Source organism: Scleropages formosus, chromosome 9, assembly GCF_900964775.1.
Source record: "Scleropages formosus chromosome 9, fSclFor1.1, whole genome shotgun sequence".
In the NCBI taxonomy this organism is placed as follows: domain Eukaryota; kingdom Metazoa; phylum Chordata; class Actinopteri; order Osteoglossiformes; family Osteoglossidae; genus Scleropages; species Scleropages formosus.
Window position 1 is genome coordinate 4,134,931 of NC_041814.1, and position 23,949 is coordinate 4,158,879.

The window sequence follows — 23,949 nt, forward strand, 5'->3', positions numbered from 1 at the left end:
TGCTTGGTGCCAAAAGTGACTTCACTGTAAAGCTGATTACAATTTAACTGTCCATTTCCACAACTGGGCAAATCCTACTGGAGCAATTGGGACTAAGTTCCTCGCTCAAGGGCACTACGGGGGGACTCGAACGTGCGACCTTCACATCCAAACAAAGCAAAAGAGGCATTCTGCCCTCAAACTGCTACCCGAACCCGCAGCACGGAATCGCTACTTAACCGTATGCAGACAAGCCGGCTACGCCGGCCACGCCACGGGACTGTAAATCCCGCAAAGCACTGTAATCTCCGGCTGGGACTGGAGCCCAGAGCCCCGCGGTCACGCGACGATCGGACACGCGCTGCGACGGGAGCGTGGCGCGCGGGCTCACCAGAGGGCGACGCGCTCCTTCGGGTACTCGAGGCGCTCGAGGCAGCCCAGGTAGCGCGGGAGGCTGTGCGCTGCGTTGCGCGCCAGGATGGCGATCATCACCTTGGGCTTCATCAGGGCCGATTCGGGACGGGCGGCTTCTTCGCTCGCGGCCGCAGCGTCCGGACGGGTCCCGGGGGCCACGATCGCCAGCAGAGCCCACAGGAGCCCCGATCCCGCCGCCCGGAGCACCGCCAGCATGATCGCCCAGAAGACACCGGTGATCGGACCCGCGGCTCAGCGTGAGCGTGTCAGTCAGTGGGAATGAGCATGTGTGTGTGTGAGGGAGAGAGAGAGGGGGGTGTGTGAGAGAGGGAGTGTAGTAGGTAGAGCTGCTACAGGATGAGCGAAAGGAGCTGCCCCCCTCCTCCTCCTCCTCCTTCAGCCCCCTTTATTGCTCCAAACACTTCATCGGGGCATGATGAAAAAAGACAGACAGGCACTAAAATACAGCACTCAAAATACACACATTTTCCCCACTCGCACTTCCTCTCCGTCACTTTGCCCATCGTGTGTTTTTCCCCAGCAGCTGCAGTGCAGTCCGGAGAGACAGTTCAGGTAAGAGGAACAATGGGTCTGAGCGCTCCAGGTCATACTTCTTTCAGAAAAAAACTGGACAGTGCAGCACATTCCAAACATTATCCTTATTATCATTCTTATATCATAATATTCTGATTCAGATGTGGGCTTTGCTGAGTGGACAAGAAACACTGACTGTGCCAAAGGGACTGGATGCTTCTATTAGTAATCCTTTATCTGTGAGCACATCTCTATCCTGCCGAGTCTGTTTTAATATTTACGCTCATTTTAAACGTCACTGTCCTCCTTCATACATTTATTCATTTAGCTGATGCATTTATGTGACGTGCCTCAGTGTTGGATAACTTCGCGTTGATTTAGCCATTTATGCTGCAGGGTATTCCTCCTGCATCAATAAGGACAAGTACCTTGATCAAGGTGGCTGCAGCAGGAGAGGGATTCTGAGCTAGAACCTTCAGGTATCAAGGGGGCAGCCCTAAACACAGTATTACTGCTCCTCTTAAACTTTTCAGACTTCTGTCTGGTTTGTCAGAAGAAATTTTTGTGTATCCATGTATGTCTCCATTTATACCTAAGTACAGGGTGTCTTCTCAACCTTAGGAGCAGCCTTTCTTATAATAATATAATTTGCTTACATTGTATTTGTATTGATGGGGGTGCGGTGGCGCAGTGGGTTGGACCGCAGTCCTGCTCTCCGGTGGGTCTGGGGTTCGAGTCCCGCTTGGGGTGCCTTGCGGCGGACTGGCGTCCCGTCCTGGGTGTGTCCCCTTCCCCCTCCGGCCTTACGCCCTGTGTTGCCGGGTAGGCTCCGGTTCCCCGTGACCCCGTAAGGGACAAGCGGTTCTGAAAATGTGTGTGTGTGTGTATTTGTATTGAGAGGGGGCACGGTGGTGCAGCAGGTTTGGCTTGTGCCTGCTCTCTGGTGGGTCTGGGGTTCGAGTCCTGCTTGGGGTGCCTTGCAATGGACTGGTGTCCCGTCCTGGGTGTGTCCCCTTCCCCTTCAGCCCCACGCCCTGTATTGCTGGGTTAGGCTCTGGTTCACCGCGACCCTGCTTGGGACAAGCAACTTCAGACGGTGTGTGTGTGTGTATTATAGTAGGGTGAGTTGTTGGAGCTGTTGCATTTGGCCCCAAAGGCCACAGATTTGAATCCCACCTCCAGCTTTACCCTTGAGCAAGGTACTAACCCTAAATAGCGCAGCTTTATAAATGGATCAATAATTATAAGTTGCTTTGGATAAAAGTGTCAGTTAAGTGAATAAATGTAAAAGTTTCTAAGTCTCCTTCTAGCACAGTCACTCTTTCTCCACATTCTTGCCCTTACAGGATGTTCACACACACAGTAAGTTCCATGATCTGTGCACTCTGACATCATCCCTGTGCTGCAAACACCAACCTCACCCAGTGCCTGCGCTCATTTCCTACGTCTGTACACCAAAGTACTTACATTCATAACGTTCGATAGCCAAGTCCTTATTGATATGATTATGGGACCTCTGACCTGGAGTTCAGTTTAAGTTTTGAGTCTGCCAGGGTCTGGTTTATGCTTCATACAAGTTCCAGAGAGTCTCCTAGCTCCACCTAGTGCCATAAAAGAGTCCAAAACAATAATTCATAGAAGCAGTAAATTACACCATGTGCTATATAATCTGAGAAAAAATGTTCAGCAGGACACTTCTGTTGGGCTTCTGTAACTTGCATAGATTAGACTGCAAGATTATTTCACATTAGAAATTGCAAATTTTACTAATTCACTTTCACTACGGTATATGATTGTATTTGGCTCCTACATTTACATTTATTCATTTAACAGACGCTTTTCTCCAAAGTGACGTACATCTCAGAGAAAAATACTGAGCGCATTACATCTATAGAAAAGGTCCTCCGATATGTACTAGAACTTTATCAACGAACCCTCCCGTGAACACTCATTTGATAGAATACCTGCAAATTTTATTTGTGATTTGTGATCATTTCTCAACAAGTTGAGAGACAATTTGGTGCTTTTCACCATGAGTCAAAGACTGAGAAAGGATAAAATGTTACAGGAAGTATTGTTTTTCAATGTAGATGTTATATGTACTTATTTGCTTTTTCAAGGGTCTTTCAATTGTGTTTACCATATGCAACGAAGCCAGAGTTAACTGATTAACCTGCATGATCCTAAAAAGTTAGGATAGCACAGCCTTTATTAAAGCTCTCAGATATTTAGTGGGGAATTTGTTAAAGCTATTTCAGGTTGTGGTTAAACCACACACCATTACACTGGGTGTAACTACATCACTGTCTCCTAATTCATGAGCTCCCAAACTGCGAGGGCAAACCTCAGGGTAATTGAAAGAGGTCCAGAGAAAATAATGTTTCCTACACAAATTAACCAGGAATAGCGAAACAAATGAGCAAAGACCTTCAGCTGCTTGCAGAGATGTTCCAAAAGCATCCGGAGTAAAATTAAAGTGTCATTAAAAATTAACTGCTACACCCATTCCATTTTAGTAAGAATAATTTTTATACAATGTCAGTATTTCCTGCTGCTACACTGAAGCTTGTCAGTTGTCTCACATCATCAAGGGAATCTTATGTTAAATTGAAAAATATTATGGGTGTTTAACTGCATTTTGTTTTGGATTCTGTCTGGTTAACCTTCAGTTTTTGGTCAGAGAGCAGAAGACCTTTGTCTGAATATATTTATATTTGGAAACACATTTTAGGTGACAGAATTTTATCTTTTTTTTAAACCCTCTCTCTTTTGTTATTTTCTGACTCTCAAGGACTACAAATTGGGCATATAAGTAGAGCATTTTGGAGCTATATTAATCAGCAACTTTAACTCAAGTAATACATGGTCTACAAATAAAGAAACCATCTGACAATAGCACTAATTTGTGGCAAAAATAAATTTTGAGGTTCAAGAAGATAGTGATATTAGGACACTTTATAGTGCACTATATGAGTTCCAGTATCACTGTTTCACTGAACCTTAGAATTTTCTTTTGGCACAAATCAGCACTATTGTCCAGTGGTTTATTTATTTGCAGACCATATATTAGCTGTGCTAAAGTTAATTCCTTTTCTATAGGTATTTCCATTTTGTATGACATTTGAACATTTATTACGTTACTTAACCAATATATGTGCTTTGTTTTCAGTTGTACAATTTACATGGGATATTACATTTTCATTTTATTACTGCAATTTTTAATTGATATGCAAAATGAATATACAGGTTGCCTAGAGCTTAGGAGCAAACAACCATTTCATGAGCTGTTTATTCCTCCTAATGAAAGGTGGTAGTGTTTCAACCACCAGTCTCTCTTTCAACTGGCAGTTAACTTGGTGCTTGGATTTGTGAAGACAAGGGCTTTGTGCGCAGTGTCCTGTTTACGTCCAGAGACAACCCTCATCAACCAGCAGACACTCCCCTCCCGATCACACCAACAATTTTAACCTGCATGACCCGACGGTTGAGGTGCAATCTGATTTGCAGTTTTACCTCTGTAAATAATGGCCAGGAGCATTGGTTAAAAGCTTCAAAATTATTTTCCCGTTAAATGGTGTATAGATGAGTGACCCATTGTAAGTGGTGTATCTAGCACTGTAAATCACCTTGGTGAATAAGGTACTGTATGTGGGCTGGTAACACTACATGGAGTTCACTGGAAGTCGCTTTGGAGAAAAGTGTCAAATAAATGTAAATGTGTTACCTACAGCCTAAGCAATGTATGCAGTGAATTCAGTTTATGTCACTTCTTTCATTTTCTCCTAAGCAGCCTATAGTTTTTGCCCTTTTATATAGCTGCATATTTTACTGAAGCGAGTGAGACAGGTTCCTCCTCAAAGCCTAATAGCAGGTCACTTTGGAGAAAAGCATCTTCTAAGTAAATGTAAATACAATAAAAGTTTTGAAGAAAATACATCTGAAGTTCTGCAATTTCCTTTATGATTAAAAGTATCTATCATCCAACTAAAGATTGTGACAGCAGTTTGTCATATCATAAACATATGACAAAGAATGCTATTTGCTGTAGTTAGAATACACCACCAGTACCACCCTACTGAGAGAGAATATGAGGAAAGTTTCTGCCCGCACTTAGTTTGATTACTTGAACACTGTTTTAATTAGAAACAGATGTGTTTCTTAAGAAAACCTCATCCACAGGGCAACCAGCAGGGCTTTTACAAGGTCTTATTCATTGGTCACAGTTTAGCCCAATGATGTTTTGGAACAACACTGGGAGTTTCTACATTCTCTAGCTCTTATTCCAATGGGACAATATTACAATGGCAGCTGTAGCCTTCAAGTATTCAAGATTAAGTTCCCCTATGCATTCTTCACCAAGTGAAAGTTTGCCATTTTTTATGCAATTTGCCTACTTTTGGATGAGTTGATCAGAGCTGAAACAATGGAAGAAATGACAGGTGGAGTTTTTGTTAATAGAGAAACATTGAAGGAAGCAAGATAAAGGGCCCTTTGATAACTTGATATCAATGTGCCCCAAAGTAGACCAGTAAGAGCAGGGTAGAGGTTAGCACCTGTAGGGCAGAGGAGTAAAAAAACCACATACAAAGTCGCAACATGTGGTAATTATGCAGGTACAATGTGTGGTTACTGTCCATATCCAGACTTGCAATTAAAAACGGTAGCAAACAGGCAGCAGTGCACCCTTTAGTCCTGAGATTGTTGTCAGCAGATCCAGAATTACTGTTTTTGTAAGTGAATCACCTTTAGGTGTCCGATCAGGCACCTGTCCGACTGTCTGCGTGCGAGCGCCCTACCAGCAGCTGCATGGTCTGGGGCATGGGAGACAGGATGCAGGCTGTGCCACGTCCTTTGCCTAAGGTGGAGAGTTGACACAGGGCTGTGGGCACGCCTAACAGCTCCTGCTCTTGGCACACCCACAAGAAACATCTGATGACAGCTTCACAGCATTCGCTGCTTCAGATGCATTTTCCTTTCCAGTTTGCAGTGGTGCACAGGGTTTGGACTTTACATAACGCCTTAAAATACACAATAGAGGTGGGAGTCATGTTGTTCACCAAGAGCAGATAGTTGGGGGGGGGGGTTACAGCTGGTGACAAGCATCTGTTGTGTGTTCCCAGCGTGGTACCATAGTGGTAAACAGTCAACCTCCACCGAGGACACAAACCACATCATGCTTTCATCAGGGTGAGTCAAGAATCCCGTGACAGGCAGCGCGAGGGTTATGTCACAGCAGTGGAGGGGTATTACCACGTTCTCATCTGCCAGCACCAGCTGAGCTCAGTGTCTGTCAAGAAGATCAATACACTACAGATGGTGTCACCGGAGGTGCTCAGTTTGTATTCCTTGTATCAGCCCCATCAATGAAAGCAAGAAGGTGCTCTTCCAGGGGTCCGAGCAGCCGGTCAAAACAGATGATGGAATGTTTCCGCAGGCAAAGCGCCACTTTCCCTGCAGCTGCACTTAAACTCTTGACAGTTTAACAAGAGTGAGGATTACTTAACTGCATTGTTTATAACCACGCAACCCCGAGTCTTTACAGATTCAAAAAATGTTGGAGGAATTTAGGCCACTTGTGCACATTGATAATGGCTTGAGAGTTTGAGATGTGACCTCTCCATACTTGGACAATGTGATTCAGTTCAGAAATGTAAAAGTGTGTGTCTATTTCCTTCAATTTGAAACTTTGATGATGACTAAGACACAAGCAGACCAGTAACCTGCCACAATCAGCCCTCACCCAACTCAGATGTAAACATAAGTGAGAAGTGCTTGGTCCATAAAGGAATAGTACCACTAAGTGCAAAGGGCCAGAATATGTTGCCAGTCTAGTAAAATCTGCTTTAAACAATGTTTCCATCCAGAAATGGGACCACTGCAGCGAGAGCACAGGGAGAAGTGACCAAGAACATGGAGAAGCAGGGAGAGCAGGGAATGACCACAGAGGATGGGCAGAAGTGAAAGAGAGAAAGGGGGGCAGGCTGGAGGCGGCTGGTTTGTGTTAACAATAGATTAACAAAGCCATGCTGGCACCTCCATAGGTCTCCTAAGGAGGAGGAATGTGGAGAGATGCAAGCTCCACCAGTGGAAGCAGACAACTGTGCTCCTTGCTTCTACTCCAGCTCTCTTTGATTTAGGCACCCTAGCGTGAAGTTCTGTGGGCATGAGGGATCCTGGGGGGTACCATGTCCATTGAAGGCACCCCTCTCTGCTGCACACTGGTATGGTCATAGACTGGAGCTGCATGAAGAAATAAAGCCAGATTCAAAGAACATGGTGTACCCAGTTGAGAGCATTCTCTGTCTCATTCTCACACACACACAGGAAGGGATTTATTGGGTCTTACCTCATACTGGAAATAACATTGTCTTGCCCATGTCTAAGGTTAACAGCCAATAACCATCTCCCACTCTCTCAGAGCAGTTTTCAAAGACTCAAAGTACAGTAGCACCCAGCCAGGTTGGGTGTGGAACCACAACCCCAACCACCCTATTCCTGGAGATCAAGCACAAAAGCAAGGTGGAACCCTAATGTACCATGAATCCTGGCAGCAACCCCACTCCAGGATAATGGCCACAGAAGCAGCAGTTGTGCACCTTCATCTACACACCACCATCTGGTCCTCAGACTAGAGGAACCACCATTCCCATAAGTTTGTGCAGTCGAGTAGAGCAAACATGGGGCCAAAAAATTTGTCTCTACTGACAAATATAGTACCAACCTTTCCCTACCATACTAGTGCGCACGCCTGACCATGTGAGCTTTTGGAAAGCTGGAACAGACAGGAAACCATTACATTTTTCTTGTTTTCCATCTGTCTGGCGCTTGATTTGTATTTGTAGTTCCACCTTCTGCCCACCAGGTAGCAGTAGAAAATCACACTAGCCTGGTGTAAGGTCATTGTTGATGTAGTTACCGAAATTCTGTTATCAGAGCACAGCAACAGTCCACATGATGTCAGCGTGACAGTGTTCCTCATACTGACGATGAGCAACCAGACGGGAGTCAGAGCATATAACAGCTCCTGTGCTTTTTATTTTAATAGAAAAACAATAATATGGAAAAAGAAAAAACCAATAATCACAATGACAGAAGCAAAATGTGGATCGGGTGGTGGAACCTCTACTTCCTTGTTCTCACTTTGATGCTGTGTAAGACAGAAATAGCAAGACTCTGCCTTGCCAGGAAGCTTCAGTACTGCTGACATTAAATGAGAGACAGGAGGCTGAACTGACAAAGCAAAGTCAGCCTTGAGAAATACTGGCCCCGTAGCAGCGGCTGATGGGAAGTGAAGCCCAGAGCTTGTTAACTACACTCCACGGCACATAGCCCTCAACTCCACATCCAGTCAACCCAGCTGAACACAGGTATGGAACCAACTGGAAAAAGAGTTCATGTGCACAGTGCTGTGAACCAGTGGGCGTCGAGGAGGAAGGTCTGAGCCTGAACACAGCCTGATGGAAGCCGGATACCCTATCTGCCTAATGCTGACTGTTAGCTTACACTGGGGGCATGTTATAAGAGAAGCCAAATAGAAATACATAAAAAAGATAACACTTTGAAAATAAAAACAGAGTTCATTGGAAGGCAGGAGTTTACAATTTAAAATGACAAATTCTCCCCTTCTTAACTCTCTTTTCACCCTAATTAAAATATCTATTTCCGTTTATCACTCATGTCCACTTTTGAGTTCACCCAAAGTACTCCAGAGTTAAAATCTCAGTTCATTGAGGATGTCCTGGCCCTTAAGAATTCTCTGGCTCCCTTTCTTCTTGAAGAGAAGCACAGATAAAGAAGGGATGAAGGAAGGAATGCTTCTCCACTCTCGGCTCACCCACCATTCCATCTGCCCTCCTTCCCCAAGTGAAGGTGTGGCACCTTCTGCTCCAGCGTGGCCAGTGGTGTGTCAGTCTGTGCAGGAGAAGAGGACCGGTTCAGATCTCCACCCTGGTTCAGCAGGGATTGGGAGGCTCAGACTTGGCAACTGGATGTTCCTGTGTCCCTCCCATCCCAAACTCTGTCCCTCCAGAGAAGCTGTTTCCAAGCAGAGAGGGGGCCAGGCAGTTTGCTTGAAGAAGGGGACCAGGGCAGGATGGGGGCCAGTCTTCAGTCTTTGAGGATAGCACACATGCACGCACGCACGCACGCATATACATGGAGTCGCATGGCTTCTCACACTCGCGCTCTCAGGCACTCTCTCAGACCCCCCGGGACAGAGCTGGGGGGAGAGGGTGGGGGCCACAGGGCTATGTCACGTCCTCCTCCTCGGAGCAGTAGTCCCGTCCCTAAAGACACAGAGCACCGTCATAGTGAGACAGAGGAAGGAGAGGGGGAGTGGGAACAGACAACACCAGGAGCAGAGGGGCAGATAAGGTTAAAGCCAGAAAGAGGTGTGACAGGAAGGGGGCCCTCTTCCATGCCCAAATCAAGATGTAATACTTGCATTCCATGCACTTCCCGCCAAAGCTGTGTCCTTAGGGGTAAATCCTGGCTTGACTGTCTCTTTAAATCCTTAGACCCCACCCCCTAAAAATAAAATAAATAGCCAACCCATTTGGCCCACCCTCACCTTCTCAATCTTCTCATCGAGCATCCTGAAAAACTCCTGCTGGCTCTCTGACGTGTGGATACTGGGAATGAGAGAGAGTAAGAGAAATGAGCAAGGCGAGGGGAAGTGAGTGGAGGCAAGTGGGTGGAGGCACGAGGCAGCGGGCGCAGTAGGAGAATTTTCCATTACAACTGGCCAGGAACACACGCACACCCAATCAGAGCTGCACTGCCAGCAACCCTTTCTTTTCGCACTGAAACGCAAATGACTATGCGAAGCACCATTAAAAGAATATATTAAAAAGAATTCTGCTATTGTCCAAACCTTTTTGAGGACGGGGGGGGAATCACTGCAAACATACAGCACAACATTCTAGCAATGTGAAATGGCACTCGGAACTGTTAAATGCATTCAGCAGGACATATGTAAACATAAAATCAGCTCATTTAAATAATTTAATAAACAGTAAAATGCAGTAAAATGTGCGCAAACGAATGAAAATGCGTGAAGAAATTGCTTTTAAGAATTATTTCATTATTTGTCTTCATTACAAATTCCATCACAGTCCAAATTAATAATACAATATTTAGTCAGGAACTAATGTGAATATTTAGTTGGAGAAGTCATGACATCATCTGCATGTCCAATCCCAGAAGAATTACAGATGCACCAGAAGGCTCCACAGTGCACAAGATGCTTGGACAGAAGACTTCACACGTTCTGTGGCACTTGACCCAGCCCAAGGACAATATTCAAGGACTATATTGTCTGCACACTCAAACCCAGACACATATACAGGGAGACGGAGTGGTGAGGGCATGGCACTCACTTTGTCCTGTTGGCATTGGTGCCCGGGACCTCCTTGTGCTGCCTGCCCCTGTATGACATGGCGCTCTTCTCCTGAAACACAAACCCATTCGCACACCTAACATTAGAAGTGTATTGAAGATGGCCAACGAGAAGACAGTGTGAGTGTGTATTGTGTCAGTTCCTGCCTCCTGCTCCGGTTAGCTTAAGGAGATTTGTCTTCCAAGGACCATGTATTTGCTCACCCTGGTCCAGTTCCTCCTCCTCTGATGGCTGGGAATTTACCCACATTTCTGCTGCAGTTAATTAGAGCCACTAACAAACACTGGCAGGGTGGCACAGGGTGACAACATATTGCATGGGGGAGGGGAAGGGCTGTCATTTCATGTGCATAAACATACTCTCCCTCCATCACTCTTGCCATTTCTCCACCTGTTAATAAGTATGTATTCTATGCAGAGGATCTAGGATTTGTGTGCATGTGCATTTGCGTGTTATACATTGCCATGTAAACCTGTTAACAGTAAAAATGTCAAATTAAGAAAAAAGGCACAGCAAAAAAGTCTTCAAAGAAAATATTACTCGAGGTGTGACTACACCCCCCACTGAGCTTTAAATATTTAATAACGATCGATTAAAATAAATCAACAGTTTGTTTTAATTTTTTTCCCCTGAATGAGTCAGTTTACCTCGGGAAGTGCATAGAATATGACCAGGTTACTGATATAGTTATACAAAAACAGAGCAAGAATACAGAAATGGCTGAAGAAATTTGAGGGCTGTCGACACTTGCAGTAACATCAACGCATTCCTAACTTACCAGCATCATGCCTGTACCTGCTTTTGGGAGCAAAAACAGGCCGTCTATTTGCATGTGCTCATACAGGGATGTATGTGAGCGTGTGCACGTGTGTGTGCATGCATGTGTGAGCGAGAGATAGAGAATGTTGAGGGGAGTGATAAAGCCAAAAAAGAGCTAGAGAGTGGTATCTGCAAGTAAAAATATGAGCTGTTGCATGAAAAAGATGGCAGCAGAAAAGACAAGATCATACAGAGTTTGACAACTCAACAGCTGGCAGCTACTTGTAGCTTGCAGGTTACTCTGTAGTAGCTCACAACAAGCTTGACAAGTTTTGGGTGCAGGGAGGAGTTTCCAGAAACAGCTACTAAACATCAGAAGTTATGGAAAAAAATATTCCATAAGACAAGAATCTAAGAATTTATAGTTAAATAAATACAACTACAGCGTATACAGTGTTTATTAATCTGACACGGAATCCCCAGAAGGCTGAAAAGACTGCACCGTTTATGCTTCTCATGACAATAATTCATTAACAGCTCCATGCAGCAAATGACAAAAAACACTGCTGTTAATGTGCTTAAGAAAAGCCTGTCTGTTCAGTCCACGGTGTGCAAATTGTGTTAAGAAGGAAAAAAAGCTTCTGGAAAAAAGACAAAAGCAATGGTAGCCATCAAACTGTATATGTGTTTAGAGACGTCACCGTTAGAAAGGTTATTTCAGATGATTTGGCCTGAGTTGAAAGCCATGGTCAGACAAGTCGCTGCCTGTCTCCGTGTTTATGTTCACACTGCCAATATGAGTGTGCCAGTTATTAAAACCACAGCTAATGGATCTCATAAAATCTCGGGTGGTTTCCAGCTTCCCTCAACACCTATGCTACCCTTCTGTAATATTTTTAGGGTCCATATCGATCCTCTCAGTCAGCGTCACCACAGCAACCTGCAAACTCTCTTCTGGAGAGGTGAAAGAGAAAAAAGTGTGTGGTTCTGACAGCAGCAAACTTCCTGTTCAGCTCCACGCATCTTCGTAAGAATGTTTTTTTTTTTTTTTAACGACTTCAGTGGGATTTGGTCTAACTTGGTGAGTCAGAAAACATTTATGGCAGGGGGCTCAGATTCTGCTCCTGGTGGGATGTATGCCCCAGGGTTCCAGGTAGTCCCATTTCCCACCAGTTTAACTGGTACTGTCAAAAGTTACTGTATCTATACTAATTATACAAATGTTCTCCCCAAAATACCATTAAATGCATAATTTCAGTATACAATACAAAAGAACTGCAAGTGAATATGTATGTCTCATTTTATGTATTTATAAACGTATTTCTAAAACATTTCTTTTTTATGCAAAGCCTTTCAACAATGAAGCTAATTAAATAACTAAATGAAAAGTTTGGGGGGAAAAAACTGCATAAGCATGGCCTGCCAGGAAACCCATGATTTAGACAGAAATATTTCACTCTTTATGAAATTCACTGTGCCATAGTGATATTCAGGCTAACACGTATTAAGGTTTATACAACTGCAGTGTTCTGTCATTCAAACAAAGCTCTTCAAATAACTTCCGGAGCCAAAAAGGGGATGAATGCATGTGAAGTGAGCGTGACCATCTGCCATATCTAACCAGGTTTTCCTGGTTACGAGCGTTGACTCTGTCCTCGTCTCCGGCACGCATGTACTTCACCTCCTCCACGGCCTTCATCTTGTACTCATCTGCAGAGAATTGGGGAGAGAGAAACAGAGAAGGTGGGAGGTTTACATTTGGAAGCTGGATCAAACTCCACAGACACAGCCAGAATAAACTGCCATAGAGGTACTAGAGGATGAACAGTGAAACACAACATGGCAATACACCGTACTGGGAGTGTGGGACACCTGGTTCAAGTGTGGCAGCACTTCACAGCCTTATCCACCACACTTAACATAACATCTATGCACTGATTATACTGCTGCAGTAAAGAGACAGTCAACCTCAAACATTTCTAGTCAGCATACAAATAGCAGACATTTTTGTTTACATTTCCTCATTTGTTCTACCAAAAGCAAGTTGAGCAATTAACCAATAGCCAACAACTGCCCAAATCTTTAGCTGCAATCAAACTTGTGACAGTTTTACTCATTGTGTCTACTCCCATACATCCCAGCAGGAAGGAATGCTTGTCAAGTGTTTGATGACTGTGGTTACCATGGCTTCGCTCCCACAAATCGATGATGATGACACAGCTCAGAGCCATATCTCGGGCTGACCTATGGTACACTCAAGGAAAACACGGCTTCACCAGCTGTGTCACCTGACAGCCTGGGGCTATTTTTTACCCTACTATTTGTGTATCATTAACTGATCAGAAAAAATGCTGTCAGAAACACGTTACCATCAAGCAATGTTAAAGGACACCTCAGGCCCATTAGAGTAGCACTCCCTTTTGCAGGAACAGATCCTGAATACTAAACAGGATACTGATTCACAACACTGAATGGGACTCACCATCAGGCCAATTTAATCCTGTGCTTACCAACATGTGCTCATGCACTCCTTGACAAACTCCACAATATTCACATTTTTCTGACACCACAGTATTGAGGGATGAATTCAATAATAGTAATAATTTATGCAATGTATTAAAGCGTAATGTGTGAAGTGAAGGCCCACTCTCGCCCTCCTGTTACATAATCAGAGAGTAGCCCCACAAACCATCTCTGCTCTTGCCACCACATGGCTCACCGAAGTGGAAAAACTCCTGTTTGCTTTCATACACGGGCGACAGCATGCCAAACAAGGGCCCAGAGTGTGGCTGCTGGGAAGGCGGAGAGACCGGCTGTCTGTCACCACCCACGGAATGTAAACAGGCTGGAACTCGGCAGCCCACGCTGCAACATGCTCCGAGACATGCAAATGGAGCGTGCACGCATGCATGCACGTACATTCAGCAACACTGCTCTTGCTGTCACGTTAGGTAAAAGTCTGCCCTACAGACATGCAAAGACACGTTTGCTTGCATGTAGGATGGGTTGTAAACAATGATTAGAGAACGTTGCGTTTTTTCTCCCACCTTGATGGTCATATTGTTGGTAAGTGTGCAGCAACAATTTCTTTGACGTAATCAGTCAATTTTAGCATTTCTCTGTGTCTAAGAACATAAAGAGCAGCACAAGCGTAGGTCCCGTCCTGTCCCACCCCACTCCATCCTCCTGCCCCAGCTTCCAGCCTGCTTTGTGTGCCTAAGTGCCTGATATGAGTTTATTTGAGTGATGTCTTCACAGGCTTTCTTTTCATTGGCTGAAGCAGCACTTCCTTCATTTTCACTGGCTGGAGTAAAATGTCATTTCAATTTCATTTGTTGGTGAAGATCTCACTTTGTTTTCATTGGCTGGAGCAGTGCTCGCTCAAGCTGCCCTGTTGAGGGTGATGTCGTCAATGCCGAGGGCCTCTATACAAGTGGGCCAATTTAAAGCTCTCCAGGCTCAACTATCTGTTGCCATGCGAACGCTTCAGGCAGCGAGTAGAGAGGGCTCCTTTTTTTTTTTTCAAAATCTAAATCGTATAAAGAATTTTATTATTCAGCCAGTATGGCTGTTTTTTCCTTGCTTAGGCAGGATTTCTCTGCAGGGTGCTTTTTGTACAGCTGTGACTATTCTACTACTCTACTTGCAAAGTCTTGTTTATGAGGTAATCTAAAAGTTTGCTGAAATAATAACACAAGTTTGTTCTACAACAGATTTTGAGTAAGATACAAAGCAGTGTTTGTTTTCTTTAATAGGTAGCTTCCTCTTCAAGGTTTAAAGCAGCCTGGAACTGAAAAAGAAGGACTAACTCACCGACGTTCTAAAACACCCACACCCACGCACAGACTAGAAACATGCTCCAAATTAACCCCAGGACACTTAATAAACAATGCAATCAGAGCATGTTCATGCTCCCAGACTTTTCCTCTCTGTGTAAATGTAGCTCAGCCTTTCCTGCCATTGTGTTTGTGATGGAGAGGTGTTGCCAGTGAGCTAGGAGCCGATCAAAACACAAGAACATGACATGGCACACACAGCAACGCGAGCGGACACGAACGAGCTTTCGTGACAACCTCTACAAAGTCACCAGCAAGGACCCGCACAAGTCAGGGGGCTACGGCTTTGGTCGAAACCTTTCCTGCTGCACTCCATTCTCATTGAGGGAAGGGACAGATATGAACAGCCATGCAGTAGGCTGCTGGAAGTCACGGTGTGGAGGACTACATTCCTTCCTGCGTCGCAAGTTCATACAGCAACCCGTGCGTGGCGTGTTCAGATTTCGTTTTTGAGGTCTTGTTCTCAGACCCAGGCAGCAGTCTGCCTCGGTTGTCACAACCCATTTGCATCACTGGCACTGGAAAGAGAGGCGGGTGCCAAGGAGGGAAGGTAGCAGGAGCAGGTCGGTGTGATGCAATTCTCAGGTATGAGAGAGAGAGAGAGAGAGGGCAAATCGTAATGAGAGCTGGGCAGAAATAGGTGGCTGAAAAAGGCATGCTGTACGACACACAAAATACCCAACATGTGAAGATGAGAAAGAAGGTGGTAGGAAAAACACCAGGTGAAAATAAAACGAGCAAACGAGAATAGGGAGCATCTGAAAGAGGGATGGAGAGAACGAAAGCAGTATTTAAACCAAGTTCGCCCACTGCTGTCACAGAAAATATTCTTCCCCTCTGATCAAGCATCATCCAGTGCCTAAACCACTGAGGGTAAAGCAGAAAGAAAGGAGGCGAGAGAGGAGTGGATGGAGGAAGGGGGAAGGCACCTCCTGCATTTTGTCATCTGTCGTTCCCCGTGACGTTCCCCGTGTCGTTCCCTCTCGCTGCTCTTAATTCCTAATCCGTTCCATAATCCTTGGTCTCTCGCAGGACCAGCCAGATCACTATAATTAATGCTGTTAGCCAGACTGGCTCTTGTCCTCTCCCTTTAATTGTGATTCATCTAGATGTCAGTCCCTAGTCCCTAACCCGCTGCGTGGCAACAGGACAGGATAGTGCTCCATGCCTCTTCAATGCTGACATGGATCTCTCCCATTTCACAGAACAGGTCTTCACATAAAGTCCATTTCGCATAAAAGCATGTGCAAAACAGATAAAGTAATGAAACGCAAATGTTACGAATCAGTCAAGAAACAGGATTAAAAACATACAGACAAAACTGATACACATCTCAAAATGACAGGATTAACAATATTATCATCATAATCCATTAAAACAGACCAGCAAAAGGATGTTTTACAGGAAGCTTTGGCCTTGTGTCCAGCCAAAGCACAGAAGCAAAAGGGACACACATTTATCAAGCAACTCCGGGCTGAGAAATAAGAACTGAGCTAAGTGTTCAGCCAGTCCTTGACACACAGAGAGGCATCACACTGAAGAGCTGCTGCCAAGGCTAGGCGGCAAAGCGGACTCACCAGTGAGGAGGTCTCCGTTGCTGTAGGCCTTGCCCCGGCCCTCCTCATCGCTGGGCACAGCCGACACCTGCTTGGCTGAGGTGCAGCCCATCGCCTCACTCCCAAACCCCTCGCCTGAGCATCGCACACTCACCTGGAGAGAGAAACAGCATCCTGTCGGGTCAGAGATCAACAGGCACCAGCAGCAGATGTACTATCTGCAGACCTTTATGGATGACAAACCTCTGTTATCAAGCCTCTACAAAGTGATACGGAATATCAGAGCTCCTATCTTCAAGGTTCCTAGTTTTTTTTTTTTTTTTTTTTTTAAAAACAACATGCAACGCAACTTCAACAGCTGTAGCAGAAATGGTTCGATTTGCAATAAAAACTAGTGTGCGTTTCATAGTATTTTTCATAAGGTTTTCTAAACTTTATGCTGTATTTTGAAAGATTTATGTACATTTATTTATTCCGTTGGCCGTATACAAGCAAACGTGGATCAAACATCTACTACAATTATAATAATTTTGCCGATATAATAATTTTGCAAACTTTAAGGTACGCCAAATTCACTTAAAAGCAGAAGCACGAAAATGTCTGCAGAACATCTCAAGAATGACAAGGGGAAGTTTTCTTCGACCCAGCAACAGAGGACAGATCTGCTTACGAAAGAGTCCAATGGTCCAATTTAAACAGAAATGCAGTGAGATGTTGTTACAGAAGCTTTCATCTGGATCTGAGTATTGATTTAGCACTGAGTACTGAGGCGCAGGACACATGGCTCCTGGACTGCTGGCGCCTGCTCGCGCCTGCTCACCCTCTCAAGGGGATGGACAAGAGTTGACCGGGTCCATGGAGAGTGTCCGAGCAAGAAGCCATAGTCGACGAGACATCAAAGACCGCTGCCCACCCCCACACTACGCCTCACCTCCTTTGATGTGGACAGGAGGGCCAAGTTCTCCACTCCGCGGTGCCCACTACAAATGGAGGACACGGAGCCAGGTGTGTGCAGAGCACGAGGGGAGGAGCAATCGAATGCCCCCTGCTGAACCCCCCTACGCTTCTCAGTGAGATCCCTTTTAACAGGATACACTAGAGCTTGGCACGCACTGGTCCAGAGAGAACTTCAACAAGACACAGAGCAGAATGCTGGCATTCTGATTGCCGCACCAGGGCTGCTACAGACAAAAACACAAACTATTTTTTTTATTTTAAAAAAAAAAAAAAATGTTTGTTTGTTCTGGTATTCAAAGACTGCAGGGTGTGCTGAGATTGTTCAGACTCAGCTATTATTTACTATATTAAAGCAGTTAACTAGATATGTCACCTAACGTGGCATTTCAGGTGTCAGCCAAGCACCAATTAAAATGTATTATTTAAAACCTGGAGGGCTTTGTCTCACAAGGAGTGCAGCAAAGCCAAGCAGGATGTGTTGCTTTTCTCCGAATACTAACTTATTCAGTTCCTTATTTATATTTATTAATTTAGCTGATGCTTCTATCCAAAGTCACTTACAATGTTAGTCTACCTATTTATACAGCTGGGTAATGTCACTGGAGCAATTTAGGGCAAGTACCTTGCTCTGGGGTACTACAGCCAGAGGTGGGAATCGACGCTGTGACCTTTGGATCCAAAGACAGCAGCTCTAACCACTACGCTACCAGCTGCCCCAGCTATTTACCTTTGCTTATCTAACCCTTTTGTCCAATGCGACTTACAGCGTTAGATAGTCAACTTTAAAATTATTTACCCATTTATACAACAAAATATTCTTGCTGCAGCAGTTCAGAATAAGTACTTCAAGAATCATGGATGCTCCAGCAAGAGTGGGGATTCAAACCAAGGACTTTCAGATTCTAAGACACTACCCCACTTTATTCAAACAATTTGCAGGTGCAATACTTCAGATGTCACTCAGGTGCAAATGAAAACCAGAAGAACCGCTCCTTTTGAGCTCCAGAAAGGGAGGACTGTTTGAATACTTCTGCATTATCACGGTGTATTTATCCACAACTTCTTGTAATGGTCTAAACCTGGAGTGCACAATCCTGCTCCTAGGCACCACAGGGTATATTGGTTTTCATCCCAGCAGAGATCTTAAACCCTTAGCTCTCACTGGCCCTTCAAACTCAACAATGTACTTTGGAGTCCAGTTGCAGAGCGTTGAATCCTGTTACTTTTAACCAGCTGCAAGAATTCACCGATCAACACCTGGAACATCATGTCTGGGAGGCCGAAGGAGGCTTCCATGTACACAGGAGGAAAATGCTTGAGAGCACAAGCCCCACCCCCGCCCAAAAAGTTTCATAACAGCCATTGTTAAGCAACAGCCAGGACTGGGTCCTCGAGGTGATACTGAGTTATGAGGGTTCATGTTTGAAAGGTCAACGATCAGTATTGCTGCTGTTACGATGAGAAATCACCTCTGCATTTTTTCAGCCACGCATTACAGAAATGCATCTTTCTTTGCAATCTTATACGAACTACTTAGCATGAGTCTGAACAACAAACACAGATTACGCAACCATGTAGACGAGGTTATGAGCACAAATCTCAAACTGAGGAATGTGTATGGAAAATGGAAACACTGACTTTATAAAGGCTGACCTGTTGTACTTGAGAAGAACTGAGAACATCAAACGTTAGAAATGCGAAAGGAGACGGCTGGGGACACGACGACTCTCGAGAGCTGCCTGTCGCAAATAAAGCGGCACGGAGAAACGCATCTATTTATCCTAACACATCAGCTGATCTGAAGAGTCTCAAAGCAGAATGACCCGAGCAAATGAGTACACAATAACAAAGATGCAGAAACAAGTTCTCTTTTAATTTATGTTGTTGAAACATTTTAGCAAACAATGTTAATCAGTTTAAACACCACGTCACTTATGTTGCCAAGAATAGTTATCTTACTGTCTGGTCCACCGCGCAACTGTACCCAAGTCTTGCCAAGTGACCTGGGATATCTAAAAGTCCTTGGTATTTAGTTTTGCCAAAAAAAATTACAACCGTAAAGCACATTTTAAGAAGCTGGCTAGCTTGTGTTCGCACAGCACAAGTTAAAATCAGAAACGGCATGAATGTAACAACAAACAGACGATATAGGAAACGGATGAAGAAATATACAGAACGGTTGTATGTGGTTAAATTAAGTACAGTGAATGACACTGTCTTGCAAATAACTGTGGGGAAGTTTCTGGATTTTTGAGTGCAGACTTTAATCAACAGGCCAACAGCAGGATACTTCCCATATAACTAAGACAAGACGTGTTGGCTTTCCCTCCAAGCCAAGGATAATACAGTTCAAGAAAGTGGAAATACACTCTCCTCCCACAAACACACACCCTAATGGTACATTTCTCGATATTTTATTGCTCATTAGAAGTTAAATATTCCACATTCGTATAATTTTTCATGTTATTTGATAAGCGTGAACTAGTACAAAGTCCATTTTCAGCTATGAAAAAATTGTTTAAATAGACTGCGGTCTTTCTGATATGCAGGAAGCACAGAATGAATCAAAGCACATTTCTATAAAATATAGCATTATCAGATATCATTACCATGCATTTTCAACCCAGAGGGTCACAGTGACAGATTAATAAGCATGTCAGTGAGACTGGGCTTATCAGGATGGCGACAGCAGCCTGGGCTAGAAACTATTGTGTGTTCGGTGTGTGACTGACACACACACACACACACACACACACACACACACACACCAAGATGGCCAAAGCCACACCGGGACTGAAACCCAACACACCTGCAGATCCATGGTTCAAGATGTGGGGTTGATCTGCGAACAGCTGAGCTGCGGAAACCCGGAAGGCCCCACGCTCCATCTCCTCTGCTCCAGACACAGTCCAGTCCGTGGCCTCAGCGCCAAAATATTTACTCTGCTTATAAACACGCTTGGTGCTCCTCCTTGTCCCAGTTCAAACACTTCATCAGCCCGGCAAGGCAAACATACACTGCCAAAGCGTGTGAGTGAGCGTACAAAGGCACACGCACACATGCACACAGTAGCCGATGCCGAAATGAACGTAAGGGCACCGCTAAAGTGTAAGACAAGGAGCCGCACACCCCTTCAAGTTTCGCTCCCCCATTCAGCTGCACTGACACTGGGGAGGGGGGGGCAGGAATAACAGCTCTACTGTGTGAGCAAAGGGGAACTCCTCCACTGTGAGAGTAAGCAGGAGGAGGGAGAGAGATAGAGAGCGGGAGAGACTGGGCCATCCATTTCATAAGTCTCCTCTGTCTGGCAGTGTCTCCACTGAGACTGCGGCCTCAACACAACTCCAGTTACTTAACTCATCAGCTGTCACATTAATTGGCTCGGGAGTTCTGAGCTCCTCCAACGAGCAGAAAGAAGTTCATTTCACATTATTTTAAAGCGTGAAAGTAAGGGAGAAACGAGAGGTAAAAACATTAATTTCCCTTATACTAACATTTACTGACTTTAATCAGGGTATTTTGTTTTTAAAAATTCAACCACAGCTCTACTCCTAGAAAATAAACAGTGAAATGTTCAGTTCCTTAACTCTTCTGCCACCTGGAACTTCACTACCTGAGCTATATTAAAGAGCATTTGCTATTACTCTTTATTAATTTGGTTCCATTTCTGAATATATCTGTTTAAATGTACAGTGATAATGCAGATGTTTTTAAAGTATATACTGATAAAAGTACACGGATTGTGTGTAGATGCGCTTTTATGTGCTCTGGGTTGTGCGTCACTTTGGAGATAAGCATCTGCAAAACTGAATAAATGTACATGTGATTAAATGCAGACTCAGTGAAAAATGTCCATACACTGCAGATGATCGTGCATACAAACGCATTTGTATTTACAAACTAATTTGCTGACACACACATTGACAGATTTACTCCCCTATAATACACATAATATATATTTTCATTGCTCATCTGATATACACCTGCTACGTTTTTATTGTGGTATTATTAACGACCTTACAGTTGACATGCCTTGTGTGGCTACAGTAACAATGTCCCATCTACTGTGGTCAGGTCCAAAAGTAAAATACAGCCCCACCCTTGCGGTCCACAAATCTAACACACATGGACTCAGGTCAGATTCCTTCTCAATCCTCTGTACCTCCAGCTGCCTGGACTCTGTAAATACTCAGGATGCAGAGTGACAACTCGGACACATTCGACCACAGACCAGATTTGATTCCCTTGCCCTCCAACTCACCGCACCTCTGTTCTCGGACTCAATCCAAAGCAGATCATGTTGCGCAGCACTAATGCTTTCTGCACCGCTGTACATACCTAACCCGATGCTCCACCACCCTCACACTCTGCAGACTAACATACTCAGCATTCACCACACACACTATGCAGCTGCCACATGACACACACAAATACATCTAGGGAAGTCAATACAGACACAAAACGGAAATTCAGGCCGTACGCAACAGCACACACTCCCCTTACCCCTTCATCTAATCGACTGTAACCATGGAAACCCTCCTCACCGCATGATGTCATTCTGACATTGCATCACCAAATCAGGTCGTGTTTCTCCGATCCTGGAAATGACCAAGCCCCGATTACCAACTGGACAGAGTGCGACGGGGACAGAGGGAAAGTTTCAATGTGAGTGATGGATTGGGAGAGAAGTTTGAGAGTGACTATTAATAGAGCATCAAGCCTGAGAGACAGTGGCTTCTGTACAATATGTGCACTGCCTTGTTTGCTGGCAGAGTAAGAGCCAGATGCGCTTGGTGAATCATACTGTACTATACAATGGTGATCAAAGTGAGAGAGAGAGAGAGACAGCACAGACACACAGAGGTGGACAGATTACGGCAGCCACCAGGACGCAGGGGACAGACAGGTTCCACAGATGAGACGGCAGCAGGCCGACATGCGCTCCGGTCTCTCCATCTTCTCTAATAGGCCCTTAACCAAGCTCTCCCACAAGAGCCCAAAACAGAGAAGTGAAAATAAGTCTGACAATCTTGTACAGGTACAACTATAAGAACACACTGGCACAATAATGGCGAGACCGTGAAAAGGCGGAAGAGGCCAGAAGGAAGTGTCACACAATGGAAAGGGAACAGGCTCTTTGGTCACTCCATCAAGCCACAAGAGCAGCAGGACATAAGCTGCCTACCCCGGTAAATCAGAGTTTGGGCTTAACTGACATTCTCAGTACTAGAACCCTTGACGTGAAACTGCTGGTGGTATCAACAAAAGTGTTGCTGGAGTTCACTCCCACAATCCGGGTTTGCAACCAGCAGCATCCCACCTGGCGGGGGGGGGGGCTTCACGGTAGGTCAGGGAGCAGATCTCATGTCCAGCGGTGCTGAGGAGCCAAGCAGCTGTGTAGTCATAGGTTAACATGTGAACTGTTATGTTGTGTGTATGGCACACGCGGTCCCACAGCACTGACACACACACACACAGGCTATTAGAGCGTTATCCACATTCACACAACTTGAAAAAGACAGAGTGGCACAGCTTCCCTCCATGATCTCTAAGCAACTGAGCAGTAGCTGTCCGGGCCAGTCACTGGGGCTCTAAGTCTTAGCTGTGCCCAGCTGCGCTGTGTGTGTATACACACACACACACACACACACACACACGCCTTTTTGTGCAGTACAGTAGGACACACGGCTTCTTCTCCGGACCCTCCTGCTGAAACAATGACTCCGCTGTGAGTAGTGTGTTTCCAGCCAGCCAGGTGTGTCTCAGTCCGTGTCAGACAGACACACACATAACAAATAAAAAAAAAAAAAAAAAAAAAGAAACACACACCACCCTTGCTTATGCCAGCTTGTCCAGCCAAATCTACGCCCCACACAGCTGCGACCCGTTTCTTTCTTTCTCACTCCGGCCGCTCGGTCGGTCCGAAGCCCGGCGGGAAGACGGGCGGTAACAACACACACAGCCGAGTCGGTGGCAAGAACAAGAGAGCAGAGCCAGAGAACAAAGATTGGAAGAGACGGAGAAGAGGAAGGAACACACACCGCAGCGCAGAGCCACAGCAGCAGGCAGCGCACACGAGACGTGGTGCCGGTAACGGCTCAGTACACGGACTCACCAAGTCTCACTTCGCGACTCCGCTGGCGCCTCGACGAGCCTGGCGCGGCCGCACGGACGGACAGAGGGACGGACGGGTGGGACCCCGCGCTGTGGACTGCGGTTCGGAGCAGCGCTTCAGTCACCAGACCAGACCAATCGATGAGCTCTGTTGTGCTAGTCGCAGCTCGGGCGCGGACAACAAGCAGACAGACCAGAGCAAAGGAGCGCAGAGACATAAACAAATATCCCCTGCTTTAAAAATATTTAAAAAAAAAAAAAAAAAAAAAAAAGAAAAATTCGAATTGCGTGCAAACTGTTAACCAATAATTCCCTGTTCTGTTCGTTCATTTTCCCCGAAAGTGTTGTGATAACAGCTTAAAAGTGTGTTCCGTGTCCTCACCAGCACATCTAGATTGTGAGA

At 45.1% G+C, this 23,949-nt stretch overlaps 1 protein-coding gene across 1 annotated transcript; it reads right to left on the bottom strand.

The window, feature by feature from the left end:
* Positions 1-8,801: 8,801 nt before the first annotated feature.
* On the bottom strand, positions 8,802-23,770 carry zgc:92140 (uncharacterized protein C1orf21 homolog). The gene is made up of 6 exons (XM_018728246.2): positions 23,548-23,770; positions 16,497-16,629; positions 12,705-12,793; positions 10,305-10,375; positions 9,497-9,557; positions 8,802-9,212 (listed from the first exon to the last, which is right to left on the bottom strand). The coding sequence occupies exons 2-6, from the start codon at positions 16,585-16,587 to the stop codon at positions 9,174-9,176; spliced, it is 351 nt and encodes a 116-aa protein (XP_018583762.1). The 5' UTR covers positions 16,588-16,629; positions 23,548-23,770; the 3' UTR covers positions 8,802-9,173.
* Positions 23,771-23,949: the final 179 nt, after the last annotated feature.

What these genes read in the sequence shown, in the direction of transcription:
- zgc:92140 (XM_018728246.2), bottom strand. Translation starts at nt 16,587, where the DNA reads ATGGGCTGCACCTCAGCCAAGCAGGTGTCGGCTGTGCCCAGCGATGAG. An exon ending in CAACGGAGACCTCCTCACTG is followed by an intron (nt 12,794 to 16,496) that starts GTGAGTCCGCTT and finishes AATTCTCTGCAG; the next exon opens with ATGAGTACAAGATGAAGGCC. An exon ending in CTCGTAACCAGGAAAACCTG is followed by an intron (nt 10,376 to 12,704) that starts GTTAGATATGGC and finishes TTTGTGTTTCAG; the next exon opens with GAGAAGAGCGCCATGTCATA.